A 27,558-nucleotide genomic window follows, 5' to 3' on the forward strand; every position below is an offset into this window, starting at 1 on the left:
TTATGTACATACTCATTTTTTATTTTTTTAAGAAAGAAAAAATAGACCAAAATACTTAAACAATTTCCACATGAAGTTTACAATACATAACAAGTCAACAATGTAAATTATTCTTTAAAGACATGCTAGCCCTTTATATAAGTGATCTACTATTCCCACATTGTAATTAACAAGGTTATAATGTAGTTATAGCATAAATCTAATGGTTTAACTTTCGCTGACCAGTTAGGTATCTGCTAGAATGGATGTTAGTTTGTTTTACATAATTTAGATGTTCCTTCAGAAGTGAAGATTATGACATCCTAGCCCAAATCTTCTGTGGGACAGCAGGGGATGGCAATGGGCAAGATTCGATTCAGGGACCATTGAGACAAACAGTCTAGAGCGCATATCACACAACCAAACAAATAGAAATTCATCCTTGACACTCCTGGTTCCAAAGTTCACATTACAAGAAATAAATATGTGACATTAACTAGTCAAAAATGGAAAAAAATATATTTATAAATATATTTAAAAGCATGTAGATAAGATAAACAAAACAATACATTTCATTATTTTATTTTTAAAAATCTTAAAGTTAAAAAAAAATCATCTTTTATATTCACAATGTAATAACAAAATCTTCTATGACTGCTTGGACTAACATTATCAGGAAAATCAATGACTAAGTCAATTTCATGGTGCTTGTATTTATTTACCAAAAATCATATTCAATAGCGGATTCCATTCTAGCTAATTAATATGATGATAATAGTGGATTCCATTCTAGCTAATTAACATGATGGTAATAGTGGATTCTATTCTAGCTCATTAATATGATGGTAATAGTGGACTCCATTCCAGTAAATTAACATGATAGAAAAGTTTTTTATAGTCATGTGTGTGATAAATAATAAGACAAAAAGTTAAGGCTTATGTTACATCAATAATATCACAGCTTTAGACAAAAAACATTCAAAATCTAAGTAAGGAATACTTATTTTGAAACAAAATAATACAAGTATTTAAAAAAATATAGTTTTCAATTCAATTAAAAACAAACTTGTATTTCAATAACAATACATTCTGAGGCTTTATTGAAGTCTGAAAAATAGGGTAAATATTGAGTTACAACAAGCTTTAAACCTAAAGGGTTTACTGCGCCATTCAAAATCTTTTTTAATTGTCAAGACCTAAAATTTTTCTAACATAGCTTCGCACATTTACATGGAGGAATCTTTCTGTCTCATGGTATACTTCAAGGGCGAATTTTTGTAAATCTTCAGAAGCTTTCATCATCAACTCATACAGAGGCTTAGTGTACTTCTGCTTACCTGAGGAGGACAAGAGTTATCTTCAAATCAACAGAACAAAGTGTTGAAATCCTTTAAAAAAAAAAAAAAACATGAGTGTTTTTCTGTATTTGTGGTTATTTAACTGTTTGTCTCAGTCCATACATTACATTATATTAAAAGCTGATCAGGAGAGACTTTCCTATCTTATGTCCCATAATTTAGATGAATTATTGAGTTAATCACCTTTGTAGCAACATATAGAAGTAGATGAGCCAGCAAAAACACTTAATTGCATAACTAGCAGCTAAATAGAATTAACATAAGTACAAACAATATCAGACTATAGGAGATACAAATAATTCTTCAATTCTACCACTCAGCATGAAGTTATCTTATTTTATAATTTAAAGATGTTCTTTGAAAAAAGATAAAAGATATCCTATGCATATCCACACAATCTAGTTGTGCATGTTAACTGGTTTTCCTGGCTGATTCAGACAACTCATTCCCTGGTCTAAAAGGTACTAGAGAAGAAGAAGGAGTTATAATAAACTTTTGTCCTTCCTAATGGACTAAGAAATGTGATTTTATCTTTGTGTCACTGTTTTATGTATTTTTCCTACTTTACGTTTAAGTCATCTGTTTCTAGATTTTGAAATTTTACTAGTGGTGTTACTCTAGTCAAATTTGAGCATTCGTCTGTTATAAATCTCACTTGCTCTATAGAGCACATATTCTATATTAGAAAAACCGAGGTTAAATAGCCTTTCAGTTTTATTTTCTTGTTTGAAACATTTCTTCACCAAAATATGTAAAATGAGTTATAAATTCTATACAAAATGGTTCAAAGCAAATCAAGAATTAAAATAAATCTTAAGTTAGTCTTTGTGTTTTCCACCCACACAGCTACAGCAGAGCTAGAATTGACCTCACTTATTTACAGAAGGAAAAAAAACATCACTAATTGATAGGGTGTGTCCAAAGACCGTGAACTCAAGTAATTAGAAATTGAGAAAGGGAGTTAATGATGTATAGAAATTGCAGCCAAACAATTGGAGGGCGAGTCTATAAGGACAGGAAATTGCATGCCCCCACTGAAACAATTGCCATTCTTTAATTATTAATTATATGTTCTATATCTAGAACAATATGTGAGGAGTAGTCCCAGTTCAAAGATATATAATCCCCTTCCCCACAAAAAAAAAATGAAATAAAATCTACTTTTTGTTCCTCTTAATAGCATTTCTCTGTCAGATTTTAATTACTAGGGTATTATCTATTATATTATACTTGCAATACATGTAATATTAAACATAATTATAGGCCTACAAGCTAACAAGAAAAACATAAAAAATACTTTTTAAAAACAAAAGTTTTACAAAGTGTAATTGTATCGATTAGTTTGGATCAGTCATGCAAGTATATTTGTAATAGACCGACAACAACAAATCTGTGTGATTAATAATTTTTACCACTTGTTTTTGTTGAGCACTATTTCGTACTTTTAGCTTTTTCAATTCACTATGATCATATCACTTACCGGGACAAGTGGGGAGGGGGGGGGCGGAGAAAGGGATATCTGGGTGGATTTTACCGGAAACGGTTTTTAAAAGCATTTACAAAAAAATAAATAATGGAAAACAACCTAAATTCAAAATCATGGCTCAAGCCTGCTTGGGTTCATTACAGATACAAGGCAAAGTTACTTAAGATGCTTGAAAGAGAGATCTCACTGATTCAAAGTCATTTAATCTTAACCATTAAGAAACTCAGCTCCTAATGTTCCCTTATTTTCCCCTAAAAACTTGTCAGATGTCTGAGTACCCTGTAAAGCTCTTTAATGTCACAATTCAAGCAAGCAATAATCCACTGGTTCTCAAGCCACCAGATGAGATATTGACCTACTACATATCAGCATAATTATAATAACTCTTGAATGTCAGGTAGATGGCCATAGACCATATTTTGACCATGGCTTTCTTAAAGAATAAGATACTTAATCTTAATTGTCAAAAGGTATTTATAATTAGAGTAATGAATTTTAAGAATCTTCATTCTATATTAACTTATGAATGTACAAAAACAAAAAGAAAAAAAACAAGGTGGTGCTTTAAATATTTTTAACTTATGTGACCTATTGACCTTTACCACTTAACTTGTGTGACCTATTGACCTTTACCACATAAAGGATGAAAACAAAACAAAGCGATGAAGAGGAAACAAAGAAACATTAAAGACTGGGGGGGGGGGGGGGGGGGGGTCGATTAACTCAATGAGTGCAGGGCGTCTTTCCCAGAGTCTGACTACCCTAAATGCACGGAGCGTCTCTGGGAAAGACGCTTGTACCCTACCTTAGTTTCATTGCGTTTTTTTATCTAAATTTTTAACTAACAATGCTAGAACTATTTTCTCTCTATAAAAGAGTTCTTCATCCTATGTTTACATAGCAATAACAAGCTTTTAGCCTTATTTAGACTTTATTTAAAATTTTGTTTTTACGATTTTTGATTTGTAAAAAATGTCACCATGGCTACAGTAGTCCAAGACACACCCACAATGTTTACTACTGAAGAAACTTTAAAATTATTCTATAATTTATCACAAATAAATAGTGATTTTGATCGAGATAAGATCCAGTAAGTTTAGATTTAGTCAGTGTACTAGTTTATTAGAATCTAGATTTGTATAGATATTTTTATATCTATAATATTTAGATCTAGAACTAGTATTGTCATAAGGCTAGGTGTAAAGTGTGGATCGAGATTGACTAGACCTAAGCTATTGTCTCTAGTCTAGATCTAAGCCTAGAACAAATAAAAAGAACAGAAATATTAGATCTTCATTTAATAATCATCCACTGTTGGAATTTTTTGCCCATTTTAGATTTTTTTTTGTATTGTTTTTCTGCAAAAATCAACGTCATGGCTAGGCTAGTCCAAGACACACCCACAATGTTTACTAGAGAAGAGAAGAAACTTTATAATATTTCTTAGAATTTCTATAATAGTGATATAAGTGATAATGAAGATAGATACAGTAGGTCTAGATTTAGCAACAGACTTGGATATTATTAGTATTTACTATTTAGATCCAGATCTAGTATTGTTCAAGGGTGGCTAAGGCTAGGTCTGGAATGTATATCAAGATTGACTAGATCTAAGCTTGTATCTCTATATCTAGCTAGATCTCTAGATATATGGAAGCGTGGTCGAGAGGCCAAGTGCGCTTGAACTTGGCTTGGCTTGGCTACCTAGAAGGGGGCTCGAGGTTCGACACCCGACTCGGGCAGAGTTGTGTTTACTGAGCGCCTAAAGGCAGCACGGAAAACCAACTCCTAGATACCCCCTCCCCCCCCCCCACTGGTCTACAAATGAGATTGGACCAAAAGCGCTCTGAGCATGCTATAAGCATGAAAGTAGCGCTATATAAAAGCTATAATAATAATAATATATAATAAAGTATATAATTGAAAACAACAGAAATGGTAGATCTACATCCACTAATTATCCATGCTAGGCATTTTTTGCTTATTTTGTTGTTAGTATTTTTTAGTATTGTTTATTTGTAAAAATCATCTTCGCTAAGGCTTTATTTGTTCATATTGCACTCTGACTTGTAAGTAAAATAAATACTGGTAAATAAAAGTGAAATATAAAATTATTCTACATTCATTATTTTATTACAAATGAACAGTAATAAGGAAAATCTAGGTCTAGATCTTAGGTAAACTGAATTAGAATTGGTATTGTCCTTCGTCTATTTGGAGATGTATGCTTGGATCTCTTGCTAGCCTATATCTTGCACTGGTATTAGAGTCAAAGATGTCTTAGGCAATTAAAAGTAAGAGAAATATAGATCTAAATCCCATTGATTCACATGTACATAATATTTCAGTACATTTGATTGATAGATTTTGTGCTGGTATCTATTGCTATTAGTAGTCATAAAAAGTGCAATAACTTTCCCTTTTTGGCTGACTAGAAAGCCAGGTAAAAATAATAATATAATCAGTGATTCTCATCTTTTATTGACTGTCTTATGACTATTCTTTTTGATAAAGCTGTAAGTATTCTAATATGCTGTTTCAACAGTAATGCAAAGATGAAAATCTAGATTTAGGTCTCACAAGTACTAAGGCTGGCATCCATTTTTTTGTTATAATGTCATATTATTAAGATTATAATTTGTATCTTATATTTAAATGAAAAGTTGTTTACATTTTCAATTTCTCCATTCATTTACCTTTAATTTGATACCAAAAATGTTACTATAGCATCATTGGTACTTGAATTACAAATTTTTGTTTTAGTCATATTAGGAAGAAAAAAAAGTTTTTCTAAAAAAGTAGCATTTTTTTGACAAAATAGCACGGCACTCAATGAGTTAAAGACTGGGGGGTCAACTCTTTCCCCAAAATCACTGATTTTACAGAACAAGGGAGGCCAACCAATAATAAATTATGATTCCAAGTGTGAAATAGTTGGACAAGTTAAGTACCTTGGCTGTGAAGGAAACTTCTAATATCTTCTTTATGCTCCAGCATTTCATTTTTGATGACTACCTCACACCATCTTTGTCGGATCTGATGAAAAAAACAAACATACAATGTTTGGGTGTTTATTTTTAGTAAAGATTTGTGTAAATCTGAAAATGAAGTATACAAGTGGATATGAAGTATATAAGTGGATGTAATGTGGATGTGAAGTGGATGTGATGTACATAATGTGAAGCATATCAGTGGATGTGAAGTATGTAATTGTATAAAGACATATAAAAGTGGATAAGTATATAAGTGGATGTAAAGAATATAAGTGGATGTCAACTATATAAGTGGATGTAAAGAATATAAGTGGTTGTAAAGAATATAAGTGGATGTAAAGAATAGAAGTGGTTGTAAAGAATAGAAGTGGATGTCAACTATATAAGTGGATGTAAAGAATATAAGTGGATGTCAACTATATAAGTGGTTGTAAAGAATATAAGTGGTTGTAAAGAATAGAAGTGGATGTAATGAGTAGAAGTGGATGTAAAGAATAGAAGTGGATGTAAAGAATATAAGTGGATGTCAACTATATAAGTGGATGTAAAGAATAGAAGTGGATGTAAAGAATAGAAGTGTATGTAAAGAATAGAAGTGGATGTAAAGAACAGAAGTGGATGTAAAGAATAGAAGTGGATGTAAAGAACAGAAGTGGATGTAAAGAATAGAAGTGGATGTAAAGAACAGAAGTGGATGTAAAGAATAGAAGTGGATGTAAAGTATACAAGAGGATATGAAATATACAGGTGGATGTTAAATATATAAATGGTTTTAAGTATACAAATGTATATGAAGTATAAAAGTCAATGTCAAGTATATAGATATTTAAATATAAATTGTCAGTTTTGGCACTAGATAGTTTTAAGTTAAAGTGTTGCCAGCCTAATGTCTAGCTATCAACTACTTCTATGAGCAAATTTTTATACTTAAAGTACAGGAGTATATTGATAAACATGGGGGAAGGGGGTACTTCATCAGTGCAACAGAATAAATGTGCCTAAACAAACAATTGACATCGGCTATCACCCACTGACATCTAAATAGGGGTACCAAGAACTACTTCAAATAGCTTGTTAGAGGATGAATCCAGCACTGAATTATTTGCAAAGCTAAAGACAATTGAGTTCTACATAATCAATGGCCAGCTCCTCTACCACCCAAGCGAACGCCACCTTGACCTGCAAAATAGGGCTCTGCAGCCATTAGAAAAAGTGTTCGAGGTGAACCATTCTACAACTAAAGATGATTAGAAATGATAAATATAACACAAACGATCAGGCTGGTCCTAGTCACTTTCTTACATGCTGTATGTCTAGGACTCTAACAACTGAGTTAGAAAGAACGCTTCATGCCATATAGATTCATTATCTCTAGAACCTTTACTATGAATCAAAAGAAATCTTACCTCAGCATTGCGTGATTGTTTCAGTATTGGATAATCTAAGACAAGCCTTTGTTTACTAGCATCAGACAGCGGAGACTTAGCAGATAGATCATCAAGGAAATACATAAGTTGGTAAGTAGTCCATAGACTTATTTCTTGAGGCTTGTCCTAGAACAAAAGAATGAAACTAGATAAAGTATTAAAATAGAAAAATAATAATCGGGCCTGACATCAAGAGAAAACTGAAGATTTTGGTGAAGAAATATCAGTTTCCTACCATGTGTGTTACTTATACATTTGTGCAATATAGTCACTGAAAGCTTGGGTTTAATGCGAAAAATTTAGGTCTTTGAAAATAAATTATTAAACATTTAACATTAATAAAAAAAAATTTAAATCAATAAATCTTTTATAACTATGATGGTGGTCTTTTTTTCCTTTAATTTATTTATTATAGTGCTTCATTATTGTAAGGAGTCTTACCAGTGAGTTCTACATAATCAAGTTCTTTTATTTACAATCCAGCTAATGATTTCTACATGCAAATGTTCATGTTCCAGAATGTTTATTTATTTTAACTCTTTAATGAATACATTGAAACATTTGAGTCTAGTGTTAAAGATTTAAGACAAATTTTTAAAATTATATTAAATTATATTTTTAAAAATCATAATGGACAAACCAAAGTTCTCAATGTGTGGCCAATTACATAGTTATTTTTTTCAAAGATATATATAAACTGTCAACTTTCTAGGAGAAATCATTAGAGCCATTTTTGAAATACCCATCCAGTTTCTATCCAGTAGACCCAAAAAGAATTTGCAAAGCTAATAGGAGGAATTTTTCAAAGATTGTTTTGTTTTTGATGCCATGAGAAGGAAAATAAAGTTGTCTTGTTTCAAAAAGATCAAATATTTCCTTAAAAATTTTTTTTAAATTAAAAAATGTGTGCTTGACAGAGAAGGTAATCAAAAATTAAAAAAAAAAAAGAAATATTGTTTAACACAATATATATAAATTTTTATTTCTCATTTTTTGACTAATTTAAAAAATGTACTTTCTATTGTTTTTTTAAATTATGCTAGTATCTTCTAAGCATTTCTTTTGCCTTTACTCTAATAAAATATTTTAAATGTGACAAAAGACAAGTATTTTGGGTTTTCTTTAGGTCTAAGTTGTTCCCAAAATCCAAATAAAAAAAACAAACTTACCTGTACATCAACCTCTGTGACACGTTTGATCTCTAGATCAACAGGCCCTGTCAGTTCAGCAGAAGCTGAAAGATCTGGCTTATAAGGTGAATGTCCTGTTCCCTGCAACCAGGTCTTGGCAAAGTCAAAGCCTTGCCTGCACAGAGATACATAATAATATAGCTTAAAATCAATTCAAACGTTTTAAGGGAAACACCGCACTGAAAAATGAAAAAGCTAAGTAAGAAAACAACATTTAAACAATGAAAAAAAAATCTGGCTTTTATAGGAAGTGCCACCCACTTACCAACCCGTACACCAATCTAGGTTACAACTTTTTTTTTTCAAATCAAGAGACAAGATTCATCATGCTTAATTTCTTTGCACTAAACTAAGAAATTAAACACATGGTCTTTAATAAATTAGACACTAAAGAGCTCTTCAGTAGGCTGGGAAGAATTAATTCCTATGCCTTGCATATGTAGAATGTTTACTCAGCATAACTAACTTATGAATAGTATGCAAACTGAATGTTAGAATTCCAGAATTTGCAATTATTTTTTTAAATATATGTAAAACTACATTTATAAGTTCTTAATTGAGCCTCATGAGAATTCATACAGCGTATATAGAGAGTATATAATTAGAGAGACAATACAAAATCAATTGATAAACATACCTTTCATGAACATGTTTCTCTTTCAATTCAGGGAAGTAATCCAAGAAGAAATCAAACAAGTCTTCTGCTACAATACTCTGCAAACATTTTAAAAAATAACACTGAGCTCCCTTTATTTCATGAGTATTTTAGGTCATAATTGAGCTAAGGAAATCAAAATGAGTAACTTATGAAGGGAATTTTTTTTTCTGAAGGTTGAAAATGTTAAACCTAACCCTAACCTGATAATATATCATACCAAATAAATAGAGAAACTAATGCTGTTCAACTGGATATGGTGGTAGAGGATTAGAGCACTTGGATCTCAAGTGCAGGTCTTAGGTTCAAAAGCTGAGACCATAGATTTTATGAAAGTTTCACTCAGCTCTTGCAGGAATAATGAGTCTGCTAGACAATAAGATTGCTGAGACCTCAAATCACCCTTCTAAAATGTTGGTCACAAAAAAGGTTAACTCTACTACCATATCTTATATATTACAGCCGTTACTTCAAATAGATAAATTACATAGTACACATATCTGTGTGCCAATTTAGTCATGCATGTCAATAGGTGACTTAAGATCTCCCAAATCATTAGTTTTTCCTGTATTATTCAGGCAACCTATTCCATGCTCGAATTGCACTAGAGAAGATGGAACAATTGTAAAAATCTGTCCTAGCATATGGAATAAGAAATATTCCTTTATCTTTGTGTCTTTCTGGGTATTTTATTGGGTTGTTTGTTGTTGCTTTTTTTGTAAATTATGGTTTTCAGTGTATTATATACTATTGCTACTTTACTTTTTAGTCTTCTGTCTTGAAGGGTCTTTAATTTTACTAATAGTGTAACGCTAATGTGAATACTCATTTGTTATAAATCTCCATATGTTCTAGTTTCTTTGTCTTCTAGAGCTGAAGAGTTCTATACAGAGGATGCATATTCTAATATTGGTCTTACCAAGGTTAGATAACATTTTAGTTTTATGTTCTTGTTTGGTTTGTACAAATTTCTGTTTATAAACCCTAATGCTTTGTTTGATTTTTCCCAAATTTTTTTCAAAATGGGGATTCCATAACATTAATTTTTCTCGACAGAAACTTACTAGGAGTTTAGATTTAGAAAAACAAGACAAGCAAAAAGGTGGAAAATAAAACATAAATCAGTCTAACTTGATATTTAAACTTCTGAATGTAAGCTCGGAGAAACTTGTCAAATTTCTCGACATCATTCACAAGACTCTGCAGGTAGCAAACAAAGGAGAATCCTTTCTCATAGGGAGTTTCATTGTAAGTGTCATCAGGGTCGACACCTTTTTCAATGATTACACGAAGTCTAGTTAATGGGTGGTCCTGAAAAACAACACTATATAACTGGATACATTTTAGAAGTAAATATTTCGAAAGTCAGATTTACTCTATTATAAACTGCAAAAATATCTCAATTTAAAAAAAATTAAATATTCAAATTTAAACTAGAAATACTTTGAAAGTATTATTTATTTCACAAATAGCAGAAACCAGAAGAAACAGCTTTAATGTGAAGAAAACATTAGCAAAGTTTTTTCCTGTGTTTTTTTTTATTTCATTGTCTCTGTAATTAATGCTACAATTAGCATAGCACAAACGAAGAAGATCTAACATACTTGCCCAATATGCTCAATGTGTCGATGCAGCAGATTTTGACCAGTTGTGGCCTCAAGACACATACTTGCTCGTCCATAGAGTGTTTCTGAAATCCTTCGCTGCCCAAACATAGTGAAGCCCTGGATTAACAAATTTTTTAGAGAATAAAAATGAAGCTAAAGTTGTGGTTAAATGTTGTTAATTGCATTTTTTTAAATTTTATTTTTGATCATCAAAACATTTTTTAATGAGTTAAATCTGATTTTTGTTTTTTCCATGTTGTTATGATTTTAACCTTAATTTATAAGAATCCCATTTACAACCAAATATCAAAAACATGTTGCTAACCTCATTCAGCCAGAACTCACTCCAATTTGCATTGGTAACTAAATTGCCAAACCAGCTGTGAGTCTGTTATGAATATGAAATAGTTATACATAGTTAGGACATTAATTTTTCATTAATTACGTCAAATACAATAATACTGAATGTTAAGTTTAAACATAATATTAAACATTGATCTGATTATTGAAAAATAATGATCAGGTTTGAGCTTACCTTTCTAAAGCCTGTAGTAATAAATATATATTTAATCATTTCATAGTGTTTTTTAAAAACTGAATTATTTCTATTAAAAGTTGAAGTATTACTGTCACATACTCATTTGAGACTCACTGTGACATGAAGTGACTTTGTAGTCAGTTAATATCTCGTGCCTTCTTCACGAGGAAATTATTGGTCTGTAACTGACCACGAGGTGAAAACCTCAGTTAACTGTGGGTTGTAGCAGGAAGAGGAGACATGTAAGCTCTCTGATATGAAATATATTTTGTGAAGTTAATTCGTTTGGATATGGAGGTATACTTATATTTGATGGTATTCAACATATTGCTATGTGTAACCTTGTGGCTAGTTTAGCCAGGATATATTTTATTATTAAACTTATTGTCTGCTGATACCTGTGTTTATTTAGTGTATTCAGAGAGTTATGTTGTTATATGAGTTATTCAAGTTATTCGCGATAGCGTTAGTAAACAACTTCAAGGAGAAGAGAAACCACATCTACTAATACAGCACAAGACTACACACCTTAGATGACCTGCAGCAAACAGGTTACAATTACCTATTATTTATCTCCTTTGGAGAACACTAGCACTATATTAGAGAATGATTTAAAATAAAGTCCATAACAACATAATGTATTGTGTACGTACAATCTCATGTATGACGACATCAGTCAAAGATTTGTCCCCAACAATTATGCAAGGTGTCACAAAAGTTAGGCATGGGTTCTCCATTCCACCGTAAGGAAAAGAAGGAGGCATCACTAATATGTCATATGTTCCCCACACATATGGTCCAAAGAGTTGCTCCCCTGTCTTTAAAAAGTCTTCCACCACACCATCAAACTCATTGCGAGCAGACTCCTGTATAAAAACAAACATATAATAATTATCGCTTTTATATAACGCTGCTTTCATGCTTATAGCATGCTCAGAGCGCTATGGTCCAATCTCATTTGTGGACCAGTGGGGGGGAGGGGGTATCTAGGAGTAGGTTTTCCGTGCTGCCTTTAGGCGCTCAGTAAACATAACTCTGCCCGAGTTGGGTGTCAAACCTCGAGTCCCCTTCATAGGTAGCCAAGACAAGCCAAGTTAAAGCGTACTTAGCCTTTCGACCATGCTTCCCACGCTATGAAAACATTCAGAAACAAAGTATTACACTACAATGAATAATGACAAAATAAATTTAACGTAAATTACAAAAATAATTTTTTACAGAAATAATCAAATTTTGTAACACTTGCTACCATATTATTAGCCTCAAGTAAGCGAAAGCTGACCTTTTGAGATTTAGTTTAAGTATAATCAAATATAATCTACCAAAAAAAAAATTCCAGTTTTCAGTAGTCTGGTCATGCGGTTTGCATGCTGGACTGTTGTTCTGATTTATCGACGATCGAGGGTTCAAACCCTGCCCGCTCCCATCCCCCGTCGTCCTGCGGGAGGTTTGGACTAGGAAGTAAACTATCTTCAACTCTGAAGGAACATCCGAAACAGTAAAACATTTTACAAACATTTTACAACTAATCTTTATTTCAGATAATGCAATGTATATGTGTGTAATATTTAAATTATCATACTTTAGCTCCCATAAGCCACAAAAGTTGATTTTGCTTAGTTTCATTGTAAATTAACTGAATGGGACATATGGCTTAATCCAAATTTCATGCTAAATAAAACTGAATGGGATACATAGCTCAATCCAAATGTCACGCATAAAACTGAATGGTACACATGCCTCAGTCCAAATGTCATGCTAAATAAAACTTACTAGAATACTAGGCTCTGCCCAAACTTCACTTCTAAGTCCAATCCTGGCAGACTTTATATGACCAACCGCTAACACTATCAAGTATGACTGAATTGGAACTGTTTGCTAAATAAAGAAAAAAAAAAGAAAGTTTATTGTATTTATATTATTGTGCGGAATCAATAAAAAATATTTTTAATTGATGTTTTGCTTTAATTTTGATATGCATACCACTACTAAAATGAACAATTCAAAATTGTTCAAAACTTTCTATAATAAACTGGAAGGTTCTAGCACATTTTCAGCTATGTCACAGAAGTATGTTGCTGAATAATTATTTGCACACAATAAACTATATGTAAAGGCTACTTCTACACAAGATTATCTAAAGTATAATCAACCTATTCTATACTTTACTCAAGATTAAAACTAAACTAAAAAAAGGTCCTGAATATTCACTGCTTTTTGTCAATGAAGTATTTATTGTTGAATCAGACAATAAACTTTAGAACAGAAGTTTAGCCAAAGCAAAACTCAAAGTGCAAAAAACACTGGAAATAGCCAAAAAGTACAGACATCCAAAATCTAAAATTATATGCATAGAGCCATAGAGTTTTAGTTTGCCTTTTTGCTACAGTAGTCAGCAGATCAACGTGGGGTCCAATCACTGTATTATCCTGTTTCTAATCTTTTCGTTTGTGTATATTCAATAGCATCTAAATTCAATTGCTTTGATCCTCCTCTCTAGTTCTGCAGGCAGCGTCCAAGATTCATAAGCATATAAGAATGTGGTCATGACTAAGGAGGGCATTAGTTTGATTTTAGTGTCAAGCGCTATGCCTTTGTCTTTCCATATAGTTTGAGTTTTGCAAGTGCTGCTGTGGACTGTGCAATTCTGGCCAGTAGTTCAGGTTAGTTTCCTTCATCTGAATTGATAGCTCAGAGGAATTTAAAACTACTGACACTGGTCAGCTTTTCACCTCCAATACTGATGTTTATTTCAAAGCCCTGATGGCTACCTGTCATTATTTTTGTTTTTTTCTGTATTGATTTGAATATCATATGCAGCGAATGTCATGTCTACGTGCAACACCAAGTCCGCTAGCTATTCTTCTGTCCATGCCAGATAATCCATGACGCCAGGGAAGTGCAAGTTAATAATTCTTCTTCCTCCAATGCTTCATAGACCTTGAGAGCTTCTTCTATTGTCCTTTCAAGGAAGATATTGAAAAGAGTTGGTGAAAGTAGACAGCCTTGTCTCACTCCGACTGTGGTTTTAAACAATGTTGTTTTTGAAGAACACAGCACTACTGGCCGCCTTGTAGAGGTTCTGGATAACTTTTATAATGTTTTTATTTTCATTGTACAGAGTTGTACAGAGTGACCCATGCCACACTGTCGAAAGCTTTCTTGAAATCAATAAAGACATGATTTTGAACATATTTCTTGCAGAGTATCCTAAGGTTTAGGATTTGTTCTGTTGTGCTGTAACCTTGTCTAAAACCCGCTTGTTCTTATGATATAATTTTGGTTGCTATCAGTTTTAGCTGGTTTAATAAATTTTTAACAGCACTAAGAACCATACACATGCATATGAACCATACATATGAATAAAAAAAAATCCACTTTATGTTAATTATTAAGTAAAACATACTTCAAATGAGAAACAATTTGTGTCTCCCTTCCTATTGGCCTTCTCCCCAAAACTTTTCTTGTTTGCACTCATGACAGCTGTGAAGCCTTTTGGAACAGTAACCAAAGCAGAGTATGTTGCTTTGACTGCAGGCGTGTCTTGACAGGGAAAAAAAGATCTGTTCAGAACTGACTGACCTTGTGTGTACATGTAGGGCTTCACTTTATCTGAGAAGAATTATGCTTAAAGGTTTTATTATGATTAGAAAATATATATTCAGGTATGCATTCCTTTCCCTTCTAATTATAAACAAACAAAGCAAACTCCAAAAGAAAAGAAAAGTAATATAACCTTTTTACTAAAAATTTTGAAAATCTATGAATTTTTTTTAGGCTCAAAATTAGATTTATAAGAGTGAACTCATCAGGTGCTGAGAAACATAAAGTTTATTCATTCCACAAGTGTAGAGCAACAAAGAGATCATTAATTGTATGAAATGTTAGTTTGACTTCTATTTGTGAGACCAAGTTTTTTTTTAAGTTTATTGTTGGGGGTGTCTACACTGTAACCATCATCTCTTTAACTGGAACTGACCTTTATTTGATCAGTTCTAAATAGCTTATTAAAGTGATTACTGATACATTTAACTTTATAAGAAATAGTTAATGATATTGCTTTCCAATACATTTCTTAAATTGGATTGGAAGTGTTGAATGTTTTTTTTTCAGGAATCTCAATGTGTTGATTTAAGTTATATGAAATGTGTTGACTAAAAAGTTGGAAGGATTTACAAAGTTCATGCTAATAAACATTAGTATGTTGGCTTTAATAAACGTATCATGACATATTAGTATATATTATAGATTTTGTATTTTCTTTATTCATTACAATTTTATTGTGCATTTAAATTAGTTTATATCTTTTTTTTTTAAATCAGTCTGGAAGGGAAAAAAAAGAAAATGAATTCTATAGATGAAACTTTCTAATAGAAAACAATATTTCCCCCATACATCCTTACATTTAATTTACAGCAGAAGTTAAAACTGTTTCCAAGTTACTTGACTATTGATAACAGGCCTCAGAAAAGTATTTTAAAAAAAAGTTACTAATTTAGTAACAATTTTTAAAAGAGGGGGAAAATCTAGCCTGATGTTAGCTTGGTATTTCATTTTTTTTTAAATTAATAATTAGAATCTATCAGTGTTTGTTTTTTGTTAATATAATTTTTACCTTATATGAAATTCAGAAAAAAACATTTTTATTAGAAGCTTATTAAGATTACGAACCTGCAGTTTGCTCAGGCTCCAGCCAGCATATAGAAGAACCTTCTCCGGCCTGATACTCAATTTCTAGATTGAACTTCTCATCTTTCTTGACTTCTTTAGGTAACTATTTGTTTTTAAATATATAATTGCAGCAGAACACTATTTATAGGTTAACCAAGACAGCTAAAAAAAATACTGGCTAAATATACTACCTCAACAACCAAACTCTCTCCATAATTGGTAAACTTACTTTTAGATTAAAATTCATATTAGTACACAATTGTTTTAAAAATTAAATTCTAAAAAAAAAAATATTTTGTTTCAATTTTATCATATAGCAGGAGAACAATATTTATAGTTTAACCAAGACAGCTTAAGAAATACTGGCTAAATATACTACCTCAACAACCAAACTCTCTCCATAATCTGTAAACTCTTTCACACTAAATTGAGCATTTGTTTCACCACACTTGACACTGCTGACTTTCAGGGTATTGTGTATGTCCAAGATCACTAGAATCAAATAAAAAGTATATTCACATTTTTGTGTACCATTCAAATATACATGCTGTTCAAAATAAAAAATAATTATCAAAGAGACTGAGTTACATTAAGACAAACTAAATGATAAGAAAATAAAGGTAGAGTTAATTAAATAAGCTTTTGGTCAAAAATGTGATCTCACAACTTTTTATTAACTTAGCAATATCCTAAATCATAAAGGTATGAAGTTAATGTACTGTAACCCATTTGAGCACAATCTGTTATATTTAAGACAAGAATTCAACCTATCCACTAAAAAAGTTCATTCAATTGACTTTTGATCACTGTTAATTACTGATATCTTCTTCTTCTTATATAATACAGATGTTACTTCAAAAAAAAAAGATGATTACGTCCTACGATATCTTGCATTAATGTTAGAGTTAATTAATAAGAAGCTTTTTTATTTCACAGATGGAACAGTACATAATTGGAGAAATCAGGAAGGTTTTATTGGCTTAAGAATAAAAATCTTACCAGACTTAAGATTACTATCCGACACCATTAAATGATACTCAATAATGCAATTTTTTAAAAAGTAACATTTAACAAACAAGTAACATCAGTTATGTTTATGGTATTTAATCTATTGAATCACCAGTGTTGAGGTTATCCTTGAGACTCATGAAAGTGATTTCCAAAACTCCAGTGATCTTTTTAGTTTCAAAGTTCACATCTAAGTCAAGGTTGAGTTTGGTTGTCCTAACTTGTTTGAAATTGGAACTAGTTGCAACATCCTCAACATTCTCAGAATGTAATCCCATGATTAACAGAAAAATATGGATTTACTTTTGTTTCCTAAGCAACTCTGAAAGGAATAAAAAAAAACAAGTAGATGCATGAGGAACTATTTGAAACAAAGGTTTTGTGTTTGTGATAATGTCACAGTCATAGTAAACAATTTCAATGTGGACATCTAGATTATTTTAAATCTATATATTCTAACGTAGTTTATTAATAGATCTAGATTGCTATTCTAATGTAGTTTTAATGTTAGACCTAAATTATAAAACTTGTTACCAAAGTTTAGGTAAAATCTAGATTTTTTTCTAGTTTTAAAATCAAATAAAATAAAGTCTTTATCTATATGACTGCATGGTCAATTGGTATGCTGCATTTTTTACTGTCATCTCAATGGTCTCAGGTTCAAATCCTCACTGCCACAATTCCCTGACGTCCTGGAGCAGGTTTGGGCTAGGATATAATAATTTTCAATTCTGAAGAAACTGAATATATATATAATATGCAACCTTTTTATGTGAGTAAAGAGGCCAAACCTTGATACACATGTTGGGCATCTGTAATCACCAGGCTCTGTTACACTTTCACCCTTTTTTCTACTATTATTGTGTGTGGCATCTGCCATGGACAGGCTACATCTGCAGGATGGAAGATTCTTGCATCCCTAAACGATTCCTTTAAGGTTAATTAAAGAAAGGGAAGCACTCACAAGCTGGAAAAAGAAAACTCTTCAGGGGCACCCTCAAGCTTCAGCATTGACCCTGCCACCTAGGAGACAGAAGCACATGATAGAGCATCATGATATTGCAATGTGAAAACTGGCGTACAAATTGCAGAGGACAAGAAAACATCGCTGGCAGAAGATGAGCATTACTGCATTACAGAAAACAAAAGCTCTAGTTCCAGCTCGAATAGCCTGCCCAGTGTGCAGCCAAACATTCCAGGCTCACATAGGTCTCACCAGCCACATGATGAGTGCAAAACACTCAGCAACAAGAATGACCAGAGTGGTCATCATCGAACCACTTATGGATGAACTATAATATAAATATATATATTATCATTAAATTATTTGAATAGTCTCCTCTGACTTTGTTAGTTTGTTACTATGTAGATTTAATAGATCTAGATCAGTAGATCTACTGCCCACCACTGTCATTAGTGTCAGAGCTGTGTTTTGACTTGTATTATCATATATGATATAATGATTGTATATATATAACATTATCATATTATATCAATTCAATATAAAATTATAAATATATATACTTAAGACTTAATAGATTCAAATTCTAGATATATCTATCTAGTATAGATTTTAGATCGAGAACTAGTCTAGACCAGTGATGCCCAAACTACGGCCTGCGGGCCGGATGTGGTTCAGACCGGCCCGCCAAAACATTGGCACAAAAGATAAGAAATAGAACAAAATTAAAAAGGTTGAAAAATTTATTCTCTATGTTAGGACTCGCTTTTTCTTTGATGGATTTCATTCTAATTTTTCGTCTTGTAGTAGTCACGTTAATTATTTTTTTCTATAAGAACACAAGTTGTTGTTTTTTCGGCGACAAGAATTAACAGTTGTTTTAGAGTCTTGGATAGTTCCATGGCTGTCTTGAGCTAGCCGTGTCCTTGACATCTCATGTGTATAACACAGTGCAACTTTTCTGCATCATTTTGATACCAATATGATTGGTGCTGTTCCATATAACATTTGTTGGTTATTGAAATGGGATGGTCGAAGAAATGAAAATTGGAAGTTGAAACTTTAAGAAAAAGTGGACGGATCTTTTTTTTTTGTGGAACATAATAAGTCAATATGTTTGATCTGTACAGTAATGGTTTTAAGTAACATAACATAAAATGCATTCTAAAACAAACCATTACAAAAATATTGAGGAATTGTTGTCTTAAGCCGCTAAGAAAAGATACGCCAAAAGTTGAGTAGAGTTTTGCAATTGGCGAAAATATTTACCAAGAAGTCAAGAAATGAGTCAGCTGTAATGTAGACTACAGAGTTGATCACATTTTAAGAAGAGAAATGAAGCATACAAAAGTGATTGCTGACAGAGATGGAATAAAATCAACAGTTGTAGCTTTCAGCTTTTCTGCCATGATAATTGCAAAATGAGTGAAAAATGTTAGTGAAAATCCAAATTCAAAACTAAACGACAGAGCAGCAGATTTTGAAATCATTTCTATTTCCGCTGAGGAGTGACACCAACTGGAATTGATTGACTTACAAAGCCAGACTTTCATGCTTGAGAAATTTTGAGCGATACAGACAATAAATTTCTACGCCTTGTTGTCCTCATAAACCTTGCACTTTTCCATTTCCAAATACAGTTTCTGGGTATGATCACAATGTTTACAAGAACTTAATTTAATGGAAAAACTTTCAGTTACAAGACGCCTGAAACCATTGTTACAAATTGACTTATGGGTGTAAGTAGATCTACACTTCTACAGCATTCATGGGATTGTGATAAAACTATTTAAAATGTTTTAGTCTCTATTTCTTTCTTTTTTTATCTTTCGCTAATGTGGCCAGCGACACGAGTGTCGGAAATTAAAATGGCCAGCAGGCCGTATAAGGTTGGGCAGCACTGGTCTAGACTATAGATATAGATCTAGATCTATACTGTCTAGTCAGTTTATAGTAACATTAGCCTATAGCTATAGTTACATAGTATAAATTATAATAATATCTAAATTTCTAAATAGTTAGATCTACTTACAAGTTACATAGATCTAAGATAATAAGTGTATTCAACACAGTATTATAACTATAAATATTTATCATACTTAACTGATACTATACTATTGTCAGTATTGACAATAATAGCATCTAATAGTTACTATAAATAGTATAAGTATAAATAAGTAGATTCTACTTTAATTCTAGATCTACTTTACTGTCTAGATCTATACTTAATACTAGTGACTAGTCTATTTAATCTATTATTATCTAAATCTATAATATAGTATTTATAGTTATAATAGAGTCTAGTATAGTCACAGTCACAGTGTACACTCAGTAGGTAGGCCTACAGTGTAGTATAGGCAGTATATTAAAATAAAGGTATAGGTATATACTTATATAGGCTTACTATAGTGATATATCATATAGTGACACTATAGTATAGTCAAAGTCTATACTACTATACTTAGACTATCTATACTATAAAAATACTATAATAGTAGCATACTAACTTAACTATTAGTAACTATTACTATACTTATACTACTTACTTATAGATCTTATCATCTAGTTAGGCCCTATACTCTTAGCATACTCAGCATAGTTATAATAGTATTAATAGCATACTTACTTATCAAATCATAGAATCTACTTACTTAGTTACTACGAGTACGAGTACTACTACTAATAGTACTAAACTTAAATTTAAAATTACTACAACTACAACTAAATTTTACTAAATCTAAAGACTAATCTATATCTACTGTCGTACTGTATAAACTTTATCTAGCCGTAAGCCTCTGGCTCTATTATATCTAAGAAGAGTATTTAATACTAACTAAGTCTTAGAAAGAGACAGGGCCTCTCATGTGACAGATAACGCCTTCTAATTTTAAATATATTTGTTTTCTTGCTATCTCTCCGGTAACATTCGGTATTGTTTTTATATTTTTCGGGATTTCCATTAGATCTACATAGATCTATGTTATGATATGTTGTAATATATAGTCTATGGTTATCAATGATAGATCTAAGATCTAAACGACAGAGGAAAGGTTTAGATCAAGGGTGGCCAACCTTTTTCTGCCGAGAGCCGCATTAAATAAAAAAAAAACTAGTCGACCCACGGCGTAGCATACGCCGTAATTTTGCAGGGCCGGCCTTAGGCCAATGCAAGTACCTATGCGACCGCAGTGGGCCCCGCACTTTCAAAGGACCCGCGCTATTTCTAGGTGTAAATTATTAAATTAAACCATTTTATAACTTATAACAGAATTCCCGCAGCCTCCTGATTTACCAGGAGCTCCTGGAAATCTCCTGAAATTGCAAAATATACGAAAAAGTCCCGGAAATCTCCGAAAATTATTTAAAATCTTTTGAAAACTCGTACAAATCTCATGAAATATATAGACAAAAATTGTCATTTTGGGGTGTCATTCAATATGGAAAACGCTAATCTTACTCGCGATAAGTAAAAACATCATTATATGCATTCAAGACTAAAACTACGTGAGGTAGAAATAAAAAGAGTGATCTTTCCATGACTTGGTCACAAATTTAACGGCTTAGTCCGGCCCTGCTATTTTGTGATGGGTGAATACTACTTGTTCTCCCCCCCCCCTCTTTTTTTTTCGTTGGATAACTCTAGTCCGTCCGATCTTTCCTTTACGTGGTGTCCAAACTCTTGAGCCATGAAGAGAATTATATATAGATATATATATATATATATATATATATATATATATATATATATATATATATATATATATATATATATATATATATATATATATATATATATATATACTGCACTCTCAATGGAGGAATTAGGCCTATAACAAGAGTTAGTAGGCCTAATTTCTTGAAAAAATTTTACGAATGATTTTTTCTTTAAATTCTACAATAATGTATTTCACAACATTTCACCACAACGTTATATAGTTGTACCATAATGTGAAGGAACGTATATAACTGTTTACTCTCGTGCATAATGTTCCGCGTACCATGGAGCTAGCTCATTGTGACTGTTGTCAAATTACAGTCAATAAACATGTTCACATATAAATGTTGTTCCAAATAATGTGAAAATTTAGCAGCAAAGTTGTTTTTTTTTAAGTGTGGATATACAGCTTCTGGCACCCATGAACTCCCGCGCAAGAATTGGCTGGAACTTCACTTTCAGGTCATATAAATTTGCTAGGAGGTATGTCATCTAGAGTTTAGTCAGCTTCTGCATCAAATGGTTAGCTGAGGGTACTGAAAACTGGTTCCAAGTTGCTGGTGCCCTCAGACAGGACAGGGGTGAAGAGCCCCATGTCCAGGCCTGGTGGTTGGATAAAAGCCTTTCTAACCATCAACGGGATAATGGCGCCTCCGGCGCCGATTCCCTACTGGACTTCATCGAAGGTTCCAAGTTGCTGACATCTTGAAATTTGCTTTCCAATTCCACAATCAAGGAATCCAGATAGGCCTAAGTCTTGTACTTTTCAATCATTGCACTAGAAATACTAGTTTCAGCTAAGGAAAATAATTAATCCTAATTTCACTTGATGGCCTCAAAAATTGGAATAGCTTTTTTTTTTTTTTTTTTTTTGAAAAAAATTAAGATGCACATACATTTCATATGTCAAAAACAAATTGCAATACTTCTGAAGTTCTGATGATAAGTCTTTAACTCTTCTTTAGAAATATTAGTAACAAAGTCACAGTCAATAAAAAAAAAAGGCACCTAACAATTTTTTACTTGAGATTCCATTCTTCTGCGAGGCCAGCGAATACTACTGTGTTACCGAACATCAGAATGTTTTGATTCAAAATCTTCAAGTACTTTTTTAGATAGTTGGACGCCCTGTGAGATGTGAATTTGTTGTCACCAAATAAAATAGATAAATTAAAAGCGAAAAAAAAATATGCAGCTTATTAAAAGCCTAGTGTACTTTACAAGTTTCGCTTTTTCTCTAAAATAATAAAATATATATTATGTGCGGGGCTCTCAACAATCGTAGGCCCTAATACTAGAGATGGGAATCGAACCCAACTTTTTAAGTTCGGGTTCGGTTTGGTTCGTTAAAATTTAAGTTCGGGTTCGGTTCGCTTCAATGACCAGTATACTTCGGGTTCGCTTCGGACCGTTCGGTTCGGTCAGATCTAAAGTTCGAGTTCGAAGTTAATAATAGCAAAACCTAGGTAGCCTACATGTAATAAGGTTGAATTCAATTATTGATTAAATAAAACAACGATGTGAAACCTTATTTTGGCCGGTGTCGCGGGCCACATAGGTAACAGAAAAGGTTTTTTAAAAAATACATAAAAAAATAAATCATTTTTATTAGAAACCCGTGGATATCATTTTAAAAAGTTTCCCCCTTAGACCTTACGATCTATAGGACAGATGATGTAAAGGTCATCTATTTCTGTGGTCCACGGTTAACGATGGCGTCATGTAACCATCACAATGACCAACCGCCTTTACTCCCCCCCCCCCCCAACTAACTTCAGGTACCCATTAGAGCTTGGTGAACTCAAGAGGTGACCTTAAGATCCCGAAATTAAAAATCTCAGTCTTCATCAAGATTCAAACATGGGACCCTCGAATTGCAAATAAAACGCTTTACCACTCAGCCACCGCGCCTGCCTCGAGGATATAATATCTACACTAATTCATGGGATGAAGGAAGTTACCCAAAACCAACTTCTGCTGAGGATCCCACTGCATTGATGAGACACCAAGCTCAAGCACTGAATCTAGACGTTCGTCTGTGAGGCGATTACGCCACAATGGTTTTGCCCCTTGCCGCCTGCTAAATGAAGAGTTGCTATTTCGTTTAGAAAGCGCGTATGTCAACCTCATGGGTGGATTGGGTGTCGAAATCGGCCTGGGCATTTATATACCATTCGGCCCATAACTTGTAGGCCTATATCATATGATGGGCACCTTATTAACGCACAAATATTTATGTTAAGGTACTATTTACGTTGAATCAGAAGAAGACGACCCAAAATGAATCAGTTGAGTTTTCCAATAATTAAAAATAACTGTCAAATCATCTCACTGAAACTAAGAATTTATTTTTTTCTTAATAAAAATATTACAAAATCTTTGATCCATTTCGGTCCAGGTAAGGACAGTTCGTTCGATTCGGTTCGTACCGATCAGTTCGGTTCGGTTCGGTCGTAAGTGAGGTTCGTTCGGGTTCGGCTTGTTTCCCATCTCTACCAAGAAGCTGCATAGTTTGCCTATGCCTTTTATATGCAGATTTACAAATGTAATTGAATAACTTGATCTCTATTCAATGCAGATTTGTGTAAACTTTCCCTTAATGAGTTTATGGTTGGGATATTGCTCTTTATTTTATTACAAAGCCTATTTTTTTCAGTCAAAGCACGGTCTCCATAAGTTGTTACCCTTGCCATCCTATACAATCCAACCCAACACTTGCAACACAGTTCTTCATAGCATTGAATAAATACTGGCCTGGGTTTGTGTCTTTGGATGAATTTTTCGAAATATTGCCATTTAAAATAATCTTTGCTTACTTTAAACTTTTTAGAATGACGTTTAGAGAAAATGTTTCTTTAGCCTCTTCATTGTAAGTGATAAGTATCAAAAGTTTCAATAATTTCTATACATATTTACAATTATTTATTCTAAATACATTTGTATATTTGTATGTGTAATGTGTGGTCACACCTGATTTCTTTAGGTGTCCACGGGTCGCATAAAACACTTCGGCGGGCAGCATGTGGCCCACGGGTCGTAATTTGCTCACCCCTGGTTTAGACCAATAGAGACAGAGGCAATAAAAAGTAGACAAACGTGGAAATATGTCACGGTGAATGGAGTTTCTCTTGAAAGAGTTACAGAAATTATTGTTTATTCAAACAATATTTAAAAAAAAAAAAACGGCAAAGCAGAATATGGTTTATTGGTCTCTTAGAAAATTGCATAGCTTTTTTTTTCCACAATAAAAAAAATAAATTAAAAAGTCTTATGATGGTTTTTAATTGATTAAAACTGAAACTACATAGTCAAATGTAACACGAAAAGACTTTTTTTCCGTTAGAAATGAAATATTATTTCAAAATTGTGTAGTTGTGTAACTTATTGCGACTTATGGGGCACCATCAGTGGTTGGACTCTACAAAGGCTTCATAAGTAATAAAAAAAAATCCAGGTGTATACACTATTCACCTTGTGAGTTGTGATACACAAGCAACATCTTGTTTAAATTTTATCCCACACGCTTATTCCTATTTGAATCTAATTATAAAGAGAGTAAATTAAATACAAACCCACGCCGAAAATAACAAACAGCTGTGTGAAACAAATGATGAGATCATGAGTAACGTGTTCAACTCCTAATGTAGGCCCTACTCTGTGGTCCGCTGCTTTCAAGAGTGAGTGTATATTGCTTGTTTTGTTAAACTCTTTAATAACATTTTTTGGAATTATTTCAGAGGTAGGAAGATTCATCGGTTGGCGATGACTTAAAGATGGCTAAAAAAAAAATGTTTGTTTTACATGGTTGGCATCTATTGCTATTGAATGAAACCAAACTCCGACTGCAAAGAAGGAAATTGACTTTCATTGATTAAATCAGTTTCTATTTTATTGAGATATCTATTTTAAAGGGTTTTACAGTGTTGACAAATGAATTAGCCTACTACCTTAGGACAACAATATATATGCGATGGGCTATGTTGCGCGGATGTGTTTCTTTTCTTTGATTTGAATTTAAAACTAGAAATGCTAAATTGAGCCGGAAGTACCTTTTTCCTGATATATCTTTTGCATTTTTTTATTTCTCATTTTAAATTAACCCTTAAAGTGCTGAGCTGTTTCACAATGAGTGCATACACAATGGAATTACAATTCTGATGTTTAGAGGCTAAACTACCACACGCGTTTTAAGGGTTAAACTGGCATTATAAGGCTGCGAATTTAAGTGTACCTGATAGAAGAAAATAATTCAGCACAAAAATAAGGGGAGTTGGAATCAAACCCGATAGATAAAAAGAAAAAAAAACTGAAACAAGCGCCTAAAAGTACAAATTTACAGTAATTTATTTGACGAGCTTTTTGCCCAAGATCTGTGTATTTTTTAGGACTAGCCATAGACATAATTAAATATAGACAGGCCGATTAAAGAGTTTTATGAAACGAAAATTTGTGACTAGCTTATTCCAAGTACCCAGAATTTTTCGGTACACAATTTCACACACAAAATAATTGTAGAAAAAGAAATTGAAGTGATTTTAAAACTTTTAATCAATTTGGAATATTCGTTTGTTATGAAAGTCACTGTCTATTTTGTGTCTGTTCTAGAATCTAGAGTCTTAGACAGTCATTATTTTAGACTAGATTGAAGTCTAGTATACACTATAACCCATGGGCGTAGACAGGGGGGTCTTGGGGCTCAAACATGGAGGCCATTACGAGGAAGCGGAAACAGGGAAATCCTAGCATTACTTTACGCCACTCTTTCATGGAGGAGCTCAGAGCAGTGGACATCAGGTGGGAAGAGGCTTTAGACATTGCGAGTGACAGATTTTTGTGGAGACAGTTTGCTGCCCAATGCGCCGAACGGAGTGGGAGGATCCAAGTCTTAAGTAACTAAGAACAGCAGTTTAGGTTTGAAAGAAAACAAAATTAAAAGCAGTATAATGCACTGTAGATACACCACAATATGTTTTTTTTTGTTTTAAATACCGAAATGTACCTGACGGCGGGGCTCCGCCCCAAACCTCGCTGAGGTATCCCACAGCGCCCCCCTAAAGCCCCTTGTTGGCAAGGGCGGGGTGTCTACAGTTTTTTTTAATAACTCCAGGAAGAACCTACTCTAGGGTACAATAAACTTTCGAAAGAATGAAGGGTCAGAATGTAATAAAGATTAATTATGTACACACACACACTAATGCGTTGTAGATGCCAGGAGAATGAATTTATGAAGCTCAGACTGCAGATAATGATTGTTGGCTGGTGAGACCTATGTGAGCCCGGAATGTTCGGCTGCACACTGGGCAGGTTATTCCAGCTGGAGCTAGTGTCATTGGCCTTGCTTTTCTTCTCTGGCGTTTTTCTTCTGCCAGCGTTGTTCTCTTTTCCTCAGCAACCTGTGCGCCAGTTTTCACAGTGCGACGCCATGTCATGTGCCCCTGTCTCCCAGGTGGCTGGGTCTATGCTGAACGAATTCAGAGAAGCTTTGAGGGTGTCCCTGAAGCGCTTCCTGACCGCCTTGCGAGCGCTTTTATTCGCTTAGTTGGCCATACAAGAGTCGTTTAGGAATGCGGCGGTCTTCCATTCTGCAGACATATCCTGCCCATTGCAGCTGGGACTGCATCAGGATTGTGCGAATGCTTTGCAGACCCGCTCTTCGAAGGACTTCAGTATCTGGTATTTTGTCTTGCCATTTGACTATTACTAGTTATGTTAACCACTTAGTGATGTCTATAATATATATATATATATATATATATATATATATATATATATATATATAATATATATTTTTAAAAAAGTATTGTATACTTACAGACACGTTCTAACGAAACATTTTATAACTTAAGTTATTTAAGCTTAGCCAAGTTAGAAATTATCGTTGACAAAATTATTCTAAATAACAGCAGAACAGGACTACATCAGGACCTAATATCGATAGACATACTTCAGATATATATATATGCCAAATAT

The 27,558-nt window shown here is 33.0% G+C and overlaps 1 protein-coding gene across 8 annotated transcripts; it reads right to left on the reverse strand.

Annotated features, from left to right (window-relative positions):
• Positions 1-27,558, reverse strand: LOC106073241 (aminopeptidase B-like). 8 transcript variants are annotated; one of them, XM_056041169.1, is made up of 16 exons: positions 27,401-27,533; positions 17,877-17,935; positions 17,025-17,234; positions 16,284-16,396; positions 15,905-16,007; positions 14,640-14,845; positions 13,007-13,111; positions 11,887-12,099; positions 11,021-11,083; positions 10,693-10,812; positions 10,220-10,399; positions 9,071-9,147; positions 8,413-8,548; positions 7,223-7,369; positions 5,775-5,859; positions 1-1,316 (listed from the first exon to the last, which is right to left on the reverse strand). In XM_056041169.1, exons 3-16 carry the CDS (start codon positions 17,188-17,190, stop codon positions 1,162-1,164), a joined length of 1,869 nt encoding a protein of 622 aa, XP_055897144.1. In that variant the 5' UTR covers positions 17,191-17,234; positions 17,877-17,935; positions 27,401-27,533; the 3' UTR covers positions 1-1,161. The 8 variants fall into 8 exon arrangements, with proteins under 8 accessions (XP_055897144.1, XP_055897142.1, XP_055897146.1 ...); XM_056041167.1 differs by lacking the exon at positions 17,877-17,935 and having other exon boundaries at positions 27,401-27,558; XM_056041171.1 differs by lacking the exons at positions 17,877-17,935; positions 27,401-27,533 and adding an exon at positions 20,641-20,716.

This window comes from Biomphalaria glabrata, chromosome 9, assembly GCF_947242115.1.
Source record: "Biomphalaria glabrata chromosome 9, xgBioGlab47.1, whole genome shotgun sequence".
In the NCBI taxonomy this organism is placed as follows: Eukaryota; Metazoa; Mollusca; class Gastropoda; family Planorbidae; genus Biomphalaria; species Biomphalaria glabrata.